The sequence below is a fragment of the Anoplophora glabripennis genome, unplaced genomic scaffold (genome assembly GCF_000390285.2).
Source record: "Anoplophora glabripennis isolate ALB-LARVAE unplaced genomic scaffold, Agla_2.0 scaffold73, whole genome shotgun sequence".
Lineage (NCBI taxonomy): Eukaryota > Metazoa > Arthropoda > Insecta > Coleoptera > Cerambycidae > Anoplophora > Anoplophora glabripennis.
This window is the reverse complement of record NW_019416874.1, coordinates 713,091-724,891: the sequence shown is the minus strand read 5'-3', so window position 1 is coordinate 724,891 and position 11,801 is coordinate 713,091. Positions and strand designations below refer to the sequence as shown.

Genomic DNA, 11,801 nt, shown 5'->3' with positions numbered 1-11,801 from the left:
ACGCTTCTTTAAAAAAAAAAACAGATCGATTGATCAATTAGTTACGTAGTTATAGACGATTCAATTTCGAGCAGGCCGAAGCGGCCGCGCTCTCTGTACCACCACCCGTACGATTTTATTGAATTTGTCGCTTGCATAAATAACTTTAAACACGTTTTAAAGTAGGTTGCCAATAAAGAAAAGTATTGTAATCTTAGACCTTGTAAGTACTCGGAATACCAAAGGTATTTTTTGAAAAATTAGCCAGGATGTCCCAGTACATTTAGTGTAAATGATGGCTATCGCATCACTTTTTGTATAATAACAGACACGACATTGAAAAACAAATTTTGCAGACAGATAAAAATACAATTATAAGTAGTGAGTTAAGTATTATTTATGAATTATTACCATTCTTTTAACTACAATCCATTATATTTATCAACACTGCATGACAGATATGGATACAATGAGCATTGTTAGTTTAATCAATAAATGCTCACTTTTTAATAAACAAACACACTTTCTTTATCGTTACTCGTGGAAGATTCATTCTCGTCATTATCAAATTTTCGTTGCCAGAACCTAATACATTGAATTTAATGGAAGCATCACGTAAAGGCTCGATATTTAAGAGTTAACGATCATCCAAATACCAAAAAACCTCGTTCCTATTTAAAACTATATAGATTTATTCTGTACTCCGCAACTGCTGGCTTTTCTAAGCTGTTCTTCGTGCTGCTCTACATCATACTGATGTAGATTTTCCATGTATAGGGTACTGGAGCTTTGGAGAAAATCATTCCTGCAGCTTGTCTTAGCAAAGACTGTTCCTATCTTGCTTCAAGTGTTGTAAATGCTTGTGTTTTCTCAATGACATCTAGAAACGGCAAGGTATTGTCCAGATTTATTTCATTGATCTAATTCCAGAATCCTCCTATGTCAATCCATGAAGCCATGAAGGTTTCCTTTTCGAAGACTATATTTTGTCGGTAATGCCAATTAACACATAAACAAATCACATAACACAAATAAATCAATCCTATTCCAACATTTAATGTACATGTGATGTGTCTAGATGATCTAGATCTATATTTCAAAAGGTTATTAGATAAAAGTTGATGATTTTTATAAGTCAAATGCGTGGCTAACATTTTGGCACTTATTTCTGGGTCATCTACGTAAATATTAAATAGTTTTCAGTTGTCCTTTATAGAAAAAAATATTTTTTACATTGCCAATATTTGGGCTACCTACCAGGAGGCATTTGGGGCAGTTAGAAGACACGGTACGTACAATAGCTTCAAAGAAAATGTCTTAAATACCTTTCTTATAAAGTTGGTTATTTCTTGGAACTCTTTAAACTTGCTTTATTTTATAAGTTTGGAATTGCTATGCGTAAAGAATATTACGGAATATCTATATAACTTTCCTAATAAAATTGATTGGCCTCCAGCGAACTTTACCAAACAGGGATAAGCATTTAAACCTGATATTGTTTTCTATATACGCAATATGCTTCTTAGTAGTATCAAATTAAAATCTAAATAGATAGTCAGAAATTATATTTTACTAATATATTAATGGCGTAGTGATTTTTATCTTAAAATAATGAAATTGTCTAATTTTTAATGCAAACGGATATTCTGATTCTATTGATGATATTGAAGTCTTTAGTCTAGGAATCTCAAATAATGACTATTAGTATCAGTAAAACAACATAAGTCGTCAAAAGTAATTCAATATATTCAGAACGGTTCTATTCTCTCTTTAAATTGCAATTTAGAAAATCTATGTATGTGGACACTTTGGTGAAGACCCCTGGATATCCTTCTCGTGCACATGGCTTTATTGACCAAGAAACAATTCCAATTTGAGTACCATCAAATACTAGAGGACCTCCAGAATCACCCTGAAATCATGATAAATCTCATTTTTATTGTTTTAATTTTACAAAATACTTATGATGTATATTTTGTTAAAAATTCAAAGCGCAAATGTGAATTGGTTTAAAAGGAAATACTGAAAGAATATATTTTAATAAAGTTGACTATCATATTGGATATTCACCATTTCAAACATATTTCTACATTTGAATTAACAAACCTGACTCAAACAAAACTGGAATAGGAAGAAATTAATACATGAAGACAACAAAATAGGCGCTCTGAAGAGATATACAGGGTGTTTCAGTTTTGGTGAATCAAACTTTAACCACAAATATACAGGGTAGCCCATCGAAAACGTACCGCAAGGCATTACAGGGTAGTAAAGAATTTTTCGCCAAAATCCAAAAACAGGTCAAATTTGTTTCTGAGGGAGACAACTTTTGGCTCAAAAAGCATACCAAAATCTTCAACCCCCTAAGTGGAGTGGAGGTGGTATCCCCTAAATTTTTTCAAATGGGAATGGGGGTCAAGAAGGGGGTCATTAGAAAGGGCTTTTAATTCTCTATACATCGATTCTTACTTTTTGAAAATCGATTCATTATTTTAGAAAATATGCAGCTTCAAAAATACGAACAATATTTTTGACGAAAAATGCGAAAATCGATTTAATTTTACTTCAAAACTTACGGTATTAGTCATGTAAATGCTGAAAACGTTGTCCGCCAACTTGCATATAATGATACAGGTTGTCTTTAAACCGTTGTCTAACATTCTGGAGCACTTGCGGTGTTACTTCGCGACATACATTAATGATTCGTACTCGCAGATCTTCCAAGGTATCAGGTGGAGTGCTGTAAACTTTGCTTTTAATGTGCCCCCAGAGAAAGAAATCTAAAGGATTTAAGTCCGGTGACCGAGGGGGCCACTCAATTGCACCTCTTCGTCCTATCCAGCGTCCTGGAAACGTCTCATTTAGGTAATTGCGCACATTGAGCGAGTAATGTGGAGGAGCTCCGTCTTGCTGGAAAATCAGTTCGTGTTCATTGTAAGCAGGGTCGTCCTCTATGATATTTGTTAGAGCTGGGTCGATGACATTTTGTAGTAAATCCAAGTACATATCGCCTGTCAAATTTCCAGGAAGGAAAAAAGGACCTACAATGGAATTTCCAAAAATACCTGCCCATACATTCAACTTCTGGGGGTGTTGGGAGTGTGTCTCATGGAAAATCCTTGGATTGGTATCAGCCCAGTAACGACAATTATGGCGATTCACTAAACCATTCAAGAAGAACGTACACTCGTCCGAAAAACACACATTAAAGAGGAAATTATCGTTTATCGCTCGTTCAGTCATTATTTCGCAAAATTGCAAACGACGATCAAAATCGTCTTCATTTAGCTCTTGCACTAGCCGAATCTTATAAGGATGGAATTTGTATTTTTTTAATATTCGTTGGACACTTGTACGACTCACTCCTGTCGCAGTAGCCAATTGCATTGTACTCAGCGTACTATCCATTGCCACTTGCCCCAATACCGCTATTTCCGTAGGTTCATTTAGTACCGGATTTTCAACCTGCCTCTTTTTGTTATGAACGGAGCCAGTTTCGCGAAATTTGGCCACCAATTCGCGAACAATTTTTCCAGACGCATGTTTCTCAGGATGCCGTTGGTTGAACAGTTCGGCGACCCGATTTCCGCATTCATTGTTTTTGAAAAAAAGCTCAATAATTTCTACTCTTTCTGGAATTGAGTACACCATAATTAATCAATTTAAAAGACTCGGCAGTATTGGTACTCTTCAACTACAAGTCACAAGACAGTTATCTAGCAACTTCTTGTGGCCTATCTAAATACGAAACAAAAAGCGGACAATTTTTTGCTCACCAAAATCAGGCTAAAGAATTCGCAAATCAGAAAAAAAAAAAGAATTCTTTTGAAGGAATTTACCAAGCTAATACCGTAAGTTTTGAAGTAAAATTAAATCGATTTTCGCATTTCTCGTCAAAAATATTGTTCGTATTTTCAAAGCTGCATATTTTCTAAAATAATGGATCGATTTTCAAAAAGTAAGAATCGATGTATAGAGAATTAAAAGCCCTTTCTAATGACCCCCATTTGACCCCATTCCCATTTAAAAAAAATTAGGGGATGGCACCCCCACTTAGGGGGTTGAAGATTTTGCTATGCTTTTTGCGCCAAAAGTTGTCCCCCTCAGAAGCAAACTTTACCTGTTTTTGAATTTTGCCGAAAAGTTCATTACTACCCTGTAATGCCTTGCGGTACGTTTTCGATGGGCTACCCTGTATTTGTTACGTTAGTTAGTTCAGGATCGAATATCAGCCAAGCACAGGTTTAACAATTTGAGGAAATTATATAATAAGATCAAACTGTATACGGTGCTGTTCAAAATATTCATATATGTGTGATATTATGCGCGCAAATTTCCCAGTTAGAGTTGTGAGTAGTGGCAGCATATATATGTAATTTTAGACAAATGTTATCCATTAGCGCGCAATTATGGGAGACCTCCACCATATATTTTTTGTTTTATTGAATTTATTAATATTTTCAGGCATATTTATCTGGAATGCACTTCTAAGAAGCATGTTTTACTCACACTGCACTGTCCTTTGCCTCCTTCAGGTATACCTGCACAAACGTGAGTTATGCGACTGGTTGGGCCTGTTTCTGCATGTAATATCTCGCATTGTGAATCCGAATAAACGGTAATATTTACTTCTTGAAGAGTTTCCTGCAGATCACCATTTGTACTCTGAAAACAGTAAATATTTTAGATAGACATGGCAACAATTTTATTAAATTTTAACTACTCCTGGAAAATATCTCGTATACCGGATGTAATCCATTATTTAAAATGGAAAAATGATTAATTTTTAACCATTAATATTGTTTTAATCCCTACATTAAACGAATCCAGGGAAAATCCAACTCGTTAAAAAATTATTCGAAACAATATAAATATAATTTTTATAGCATTAGCTAAAACATAAATATTTGAAAAATTTTCTTTGTAGTTTTTCAAATAACCCTATATGGCATAAATAGAATGGATTCCAAACAGTACAGCAGTATTCTAATTTAGTTCTTATGTACGAAAAATACAAAATAATGAGTGATGCGATATTAGTAAACGATTTACAGTTGCGAAGTATAAAACCGTAAGCCTTCATTGCATCTTCTATCTTGGACATAATATCACATGAAAAAGATAGTTCCTGATCGAAGATCACTCCCAAGACTTTAGTTTTAGTCAAACGATTAATTTCGATATTATTAATTAATTATAACGATAAGGTGATTTCTTCTTTGTAATACTCAGAATATTGCATTTCTTAGCATTTAGATATAAATCATTTAAATTACACCGGGCTTCAATTTTAGCTATATTTCCTTGAAGAGCAACGCAGTCATTTAAGGACGTTTGAAAAAAATTTTAAATCATCAGTTATTAGTTTCCGACAGTTCAGACGGTAGTAAGGTCATTATCAAATAACAGAAATAACAACGGGCCTAAATTTGAACCTTAACAGACTTCGCCAAATACTTGACGGAACCATAACCATTATAAAAAACATGTTGTTGTCTTTCAGATAAGTATGACTGTAATAAGTAGTAAGATTGAATCAGAATCGAAACCAAAGCTGTAAAATTTTGCAAGAGAATCTTATGATTTATTCTGTCAAATGCCTTTGCAAAGCCGGTACCTATATACTCGTATAACAACAAACTGAGCTCCACTGTCCACCACTTCCAATGCATAACTAGGAAAGTACGGCCAAGTTGCTGGTTGTTGATCTCATTTTCATGAAACCATGGCATGGACATATTTGTTGAGAAACCGAAGGGAAAGTCCTGTTATACAAAATGATTTCAAAAACCTAATGCAAGCTTAACGGAATATTGCCAATACGATAAACGTAATGACATTAACTTAATGGAAAACAAATTAGGAAAATCGAATTTACCAGGAAAATGTTACATATAGCAATGCACTAGTGATATTTTATCAGAAGGTTTTTTGAATTAATAAAATTTCCGGATTCAATTTAAGCACCAGTGACATTAAGTAAAATTTGTTCATGTTATATCCTATCAGCTGGTATTTCGATGATGTGAGTCAGCCATGTCGAACCGATTCTTTTAAGGAACTAAAGTTACGACAGAATTGAATACAACCCCATAATTTCTAAAACATGCTGTAAATTAACCAGTAAATGACAGTAAATAAGGAACATTGCTAATAAAAAAATTTGCTTCGTTCGTTAGCTAATTGAAACAAATTCAAAAGAGTCTTATCAAATGGAGTCAAACAATGTTCTTCGACACCATACATCTAGATATGCAAACGATATTGAGCCTTACAGACAAGATTACTAACTACTGATGCTGCGGAAAGCAACATGGGCTTCATGCTCTTATTATATTGTATTACACCACGCTAAATACTCATTAAACAGTAACAAATAATTATTTTTTCAAATTAACTATAAAAATGAAATGCTTAAATAATAATTAATAGAAAAACACATACCTCGTATTTTTACAATTATAATCTATATCGATTATAATGTAATCATATAAATATGCTTTTGACAACGTCGATTTTTTAAAATGTCATCCTTCTTCTTAATTTTAATTTATATGTAATTTTTTTCTGTTAATGTTTGTAACGTGAAGATAAGCTGCTTGGTAAAACAATCGCAAGTAAAATATGGAAACAAAAAGATCTGTTTGTAGCAGCTATTTTTTTACGTGATCAAACTTTGTTAAAAGTGAAAACAAGAATATAGAATGTTTCTCTGAATGTCTGCATGACAAAATTGTAATAATGAAATAAATAAATAAATTAGAGTTGCCAATTTCGTTTGTTAGTTCACGCCAATAATGCTACATTCTTCGTTAAATTTATAGTAATCGTACGATACGATCTTTTAAGTGTCCACCGTTGATTAATTTCATATCGTGACAATGATTTTAGGTGCAATTGTCTTGGTTCCAAGTTTAGTTCAAATAACTGACCTAACGGTGTGAATATAAGGAAAAAAACAACCGGAACTTTTCAATGTGAACGTGAACTTTGTGTAAATTATCTGAAGGTTACTACATTATTACGTAACCAGTTGAATGAGGCATAAATAGATTTGAGCCATTTTAATGGCCAAAAACAAAATACTTACACTATTCAATCCCCATCCTGTTAGAACAGCAGTAGAAAGCTCTGGTATAGGTTCGAAAGCCTTAGGCAACTGGATCGGTTGCACATTTTCATTAAATTCAAGTGGCTCCGCAAGCTGGAAGAATATAAATTACCTTTTCACGTATGAAAATTGTATAGTTTACACCTTACGTGAACAAGCGCGATATCATTACTGAATGGCATATCGTCAATGAAACTTTCGTGTATGAAAGCCCTCTCGACCGACATTAACCATCTGTCATTTTTTGTGATACTAGTGGTTCCAGCTAGTACCGTAAAACGTGAAATGTTCAATTTAGTATGTATGTCCATACTAAAATAATTGATTAATTGAATAATAGAAAAGTAAAATAGGTAGGTCTCTTACTCTTCAAAGCAGTGGGCAGCTGTTAAAATATTGTATTTGTCGATAATTGAACCTCCACACCAATGGGATCCATCCAGTTGAAGAGATATCTGAAAATATGTTTAGTATATCTTTTACTGGATGTAGTATAGTGGTGGACAAAAAAGCTTCAGAAATAGAGACGGATAAAGCCCCATTTTAGAAAGGGCTATAGAACGCTTTAGTTTGGAAATTTTTTATCATCCATAATTGTACGGTTAAACAAACAAAAGTAGTTACTCCTACTGTTAAGAAACTTATATGGTAAAATTACGTGAACTTATTGAAATATGTCGTAATGGAATTTACTTTGAAAATCATTGTATTTATCTTATAGGAATCTTATCTTACTACAGGATGAGTCACTTTAGTTGGGATATAAATGAAAAGTAAAAAAAATAAAATATTCTAAAAACAAGCTTTTATTAAAATGCACTAAAAACAAAAAAATAAACTAAGGACTTCATAAAACCCATAATTCTGTGTAAACCCACAGAAGAGTTGAATATGGTTGCTCTATACAAGTCATCAGGAAAAGTTTGATAAATATACACGTACTACCAGTACCTATGTTCATATTCTTATGCGAAAAGCTTACCGCAAGGTTTATTCCTAATTGGAATTTCTAGTTTAAGGGGTAGATGTCTTTTAATATCTCATGAGCCGCGAATTGCGCGAAAGGCGTGGCGTATCCCCATAATTCTTCTAATAAGCACGTTGTGAAAACATTGACTCAGAACTAGACCATGTGCATCATTACAAGTAGACATGAACTAAGGCGCTCGGGCATCAATAAAGTCAACTGACGAACGTTCGTTATATATATTTTTATTGTTTAAATTAAAATAATAAAGAATAGGGCATTTTATTATAATATTTATAATCGGATCAAAGGCTTGTTTACGCTAGAGCCCGAGAGAGACTGTGAATAATAGGTGTAATGTTTTTAGGACGTAGAATAACTTAGGCGACGGTCGGAATTATGTTTCTGCGCATATGAAGGTCAAAGCTCATAAGATTTTAAAACATCTCTAAGTTAAGACAATTATCTATCTATTATCTGCTACTAATCGTTAAGGTGTGCCCTCCTGAGGCTCCAGCATCATGTTATTTCTATCACTTTAGTGTATTGTCATCAGAACTGAACAAGCATGCAAAATTTCAAAATCGCAAGTTTAGAGGAAGTGGTTCAAATTTGGCTTTGAAGATTTGAACGAAATATACAAACAATAAGAGTTTGTAATAAAAAATAAGTTTTTTCTTTAATTTTTAGGTATTTTGCCTACGGTCAATAAATTTAAAAATTAGTAAAATAAGCCTTGACTCCAAAAGGATCAATCATAGGTTATTTTTATAAAAATAGTTTTGCCTATTTGAAAAGCTCACACTGAAAAAAGCAGACAAATACAAAATACAAAAAGCACTTTAAAAAATTATTAACGTTTTGAAAATCTATCTGTTTTCGTCTTCCGAATTTATTCTGACTTTTGGTGTTTGATACTTTTGACAGTTTTTTTATGAATTGTGAAGAGTTTTTTGTATTTTGTATTTATTTGTATTATTTTGTAGTAGTATTTATTTTGTATTGTTTTATTTGTGTTATGTATTATTTTTGAATTCTGTAATTTTTTTTTCAAAAATTGAAACTACAAAAACATTTTATCGTTATTGAATGCAAACGTCAAAAATATTCAATAGTAATTGATTTTTAAGTCGGTTGTTCATGTTTACTGATAATCTGATATTAGATAATTTTTGTTGTTCATGTATTACCTGTACATCATAATGCAACATATTCATTCAGTATAAGGCATAAGGTTTCAATTAATCAAGATCATTTTATCTGAAATTTAAAGGAAGTCACAATCTTAATGAATCACTCCGGCTTATCTCTAAAATGTTGTATGTATACAGGGTGATTCAGAACTTATCCAAAAAAAAATTCTGGATGTATAGGGTACCCTCACAAATACAATTTTGTAAAGAAAAAATCAAAAAGGGCAGTTCGAAAATGATTTAAAAATACACTTCTGCACGCCACTGGAAACTGGTCCACTGTAAAACCTGACCTCGAATACGACTGGCATGGCGGTGTGATAAAAAACGGACAAAAACTTTCGCAAGGAAAGAAATATGCAAATAGAATTTTATCGCACCTATTTTATATCGGCAAATTCAACTGACTTTGCCTTTATTAATTAAAATTAATTTGTGCTTTTAAATAATAAAATCATTTGACATTCCCGATGTTACAACAACAATTATTCAAAATTTTATCCACCAACGTGTAAACACATTTGGGTTCGTCTTACTCAGTTTCTACGAACTAACACAAATGTTGTCTTGCTTCACCATAACACAAATGCTTCAACATAAATTAAAACGATAACCGTCAACTCCGAGTTGGTATACACGCAAACCATTTTTGACGCTAACTACCCACTTTTGACAATAACTACTAAAAAACTATTGTAAACACCACAGATAACAGGTAAATACTATCGCAACGACGATTGCAAAATCTGATTTCAATATTCGGAGTCGCTGAGGCCACGTGGCTCTCCACGCGCATTGCGAATGACGCTAGAGACTACAGTTGTCCAGCTATGTAGTGGTTAAATGTATTATAACTTCAATAATTTTTTTCTCGGAAACTATAAGGATTTTACAAAATTTTTTTTTACCATATTGACACCATTTCTCATGCCGCATCTATTCCCAAATTTTTTTTTTGGATAAGTTGTGAATCACCCTGTATAATCGATAAATATGATCAGATTCATGTTTCAGGAACAATTGTTTCATACACTATATTTTTTATTACTAAGGTTTTGTTAAATTACATATTTTGAAAAATTCAGAACACTGTTAGTAACTGAGATTTAGGTGATAATCTAAAAAAAAAACTTTCTTTTTCTGATCTCTATATAACCTTTCTATGACATTACAAAAAAAAAACTGACTTGAAATGCAAATGTCCTTTATATAGAATGGTATGAAGGTATTATAAAACACATTTTGTAATGTTTTCTAAACAGAGAATAAAAAATACTGGTTTATTGGGAAAAAATACAAATGGCAGTATTAAATATGTGCAGGTTCAGTAAATAAATAGCAGCAAACTTCAAAGCAAATACACGATATGCGTATATCATTATCCGAAAAAGGGGGGATTAAGGAAAGTTTGGTCTAAATGTTCTAAATGTAACAATCAGTTTTTTTTATAGATTGCATTGAAATCATAAGAAAAATGCCTGGTAAAACTGGTAAATCATTTTCTAAAAGGCGAACATGTTAACAAATTTAGGCTTTGCTAAGTGTTCTATTAGAATTTGTTTACAATACAAGCTCAAATATTAATTGAGAAAAGCGATATTGAATAATTGAAACAATTGGGTAATCTTGTTGCAGTACAGCATGGATTCTGTACATAAAACGGATATAGCTGCTCAAAATTCACCCTATTTTCCAACCCCGACTAGAAAAGCTGAAGAAACCGCGTAAACCGACATTTACCGTACCCAAAGTCAAGGACGATGTCCCAACAGATCCGAACCCGTCAAAAAATCACCTCACTTCCCAATTTTTCTTTCCCCCACTGAGTGCAAGATAAGGATGAAAGGAAAATATCTCTTCTTTGATGGCAGAAAAATGAGTCAATTTCCTAAACGCCCTATATAACAAACATGTACGTGTATATGAAAAGTAAATGCTTGTGAAAATGCAATTTATGCTAATCATAATTGAAAAAAGCTACCAAATAAAATATTTTCTAGCTCACCATATATGGATGATCCTTAATATCTGTGTCGGTTCCATTTACAATTCGAGAATCAACATCCCCAGGAGCAGCTAAGGAACAGTTTATTAAAAGAAAAGACAGCATTAAAGAAAACTTACCCTGGCAAGTCCTAAGGGATGCAATAGCTATGGCTGCTAGCAAGACGAACATTGTGATTCAATTAAATTAAACTTTTTTTAGATCTATTCTATCTTTTATACTAAAATCTAATCTCTGCCAATTACAGTAATTATATTCTAATGTTGAAAACTGATAACATCATTGTATTTTTTGAAAAGAAATCCGACAAGTAAATAAAAATCTTCAAAAGCATTTATCATAATAACTTTAACCACCGCTATTGTACTTTTAAATTACAATTTATCCAATTTGTGTATGTTGATACTGGATTTCTTGCAAGTGTACATTTGACCAAGAAACAATACCAATTTGTATTCCACCAACTACTAGAGGACCTCCAGAATCACCCTTCAATAAAAAAATAAATAAAATAGAACATTTTAACTACTTACGTTTGACAATGAA

At 32.7% G+C, this 11,801-nt stretch overlaps 1 protein-coding gene across 1 annotated transcript; it reads right to left on the bottom strand.

Annotated features, from left to right (window-relative positions):
• Positions 1–1,704: 1,704 nt before the first annotated feature.
• Positions 1,705–11,457, bottom strand: LOC108905017 (chymotrypsin-1-like). Its single transcript, XM_018707770.1, has 7 exons — positions 11,375–11,457; positions 11,256–11,326; positions 7,457–7,545; positions 7,240–7,402; positions 7,070–7,183; positions 4,489–4,644; positions 1,705–1,891 (listed from the first exon to the last, which is right to left on the bottom strand). The coding sequence occupies exons 1-7, from the start codon at positions 11,424–11,426 to the stop codon at positions 1,739–1,741; spliced, it is 798 nt and encodes a 265-aa protein (XP_018563286.1). The 5' UTR covers positions 11,427–11,457; the 3' UTR covers positions 1,705–1,738.
• Positions 11,458–11,801: the final 344 nt, after the last annotated feature.

What these genes read in the sequence shown, in the direction of transcription:
- LOC108905017 (XM_018707770.1), bottom strand. Translation starts at nt 11,426, where the DNA reads ATGTTCGTCTTGCTAGCAGCCATAGCTATTGCATCCCTTAGGACTTGC. An exon ending in ATCCCTTAGGACTTGCCAGG is followed by an intron (nt 11,327 to 11,374) that starts GTAAGTTTTCTT and finishes ACTGTTCCTTAG; the next exon opens with CTGCTCCTGGGGATGTTGAT. An exon ending in GCTGCCCACTGCTTTGAAGA is followed by an intron (nt 7,403 to 7,456) that starts GTAAGAGACCTA and finishes CAATTATTTTAG; the next exon opens with TATGGACATACATACTAAAT.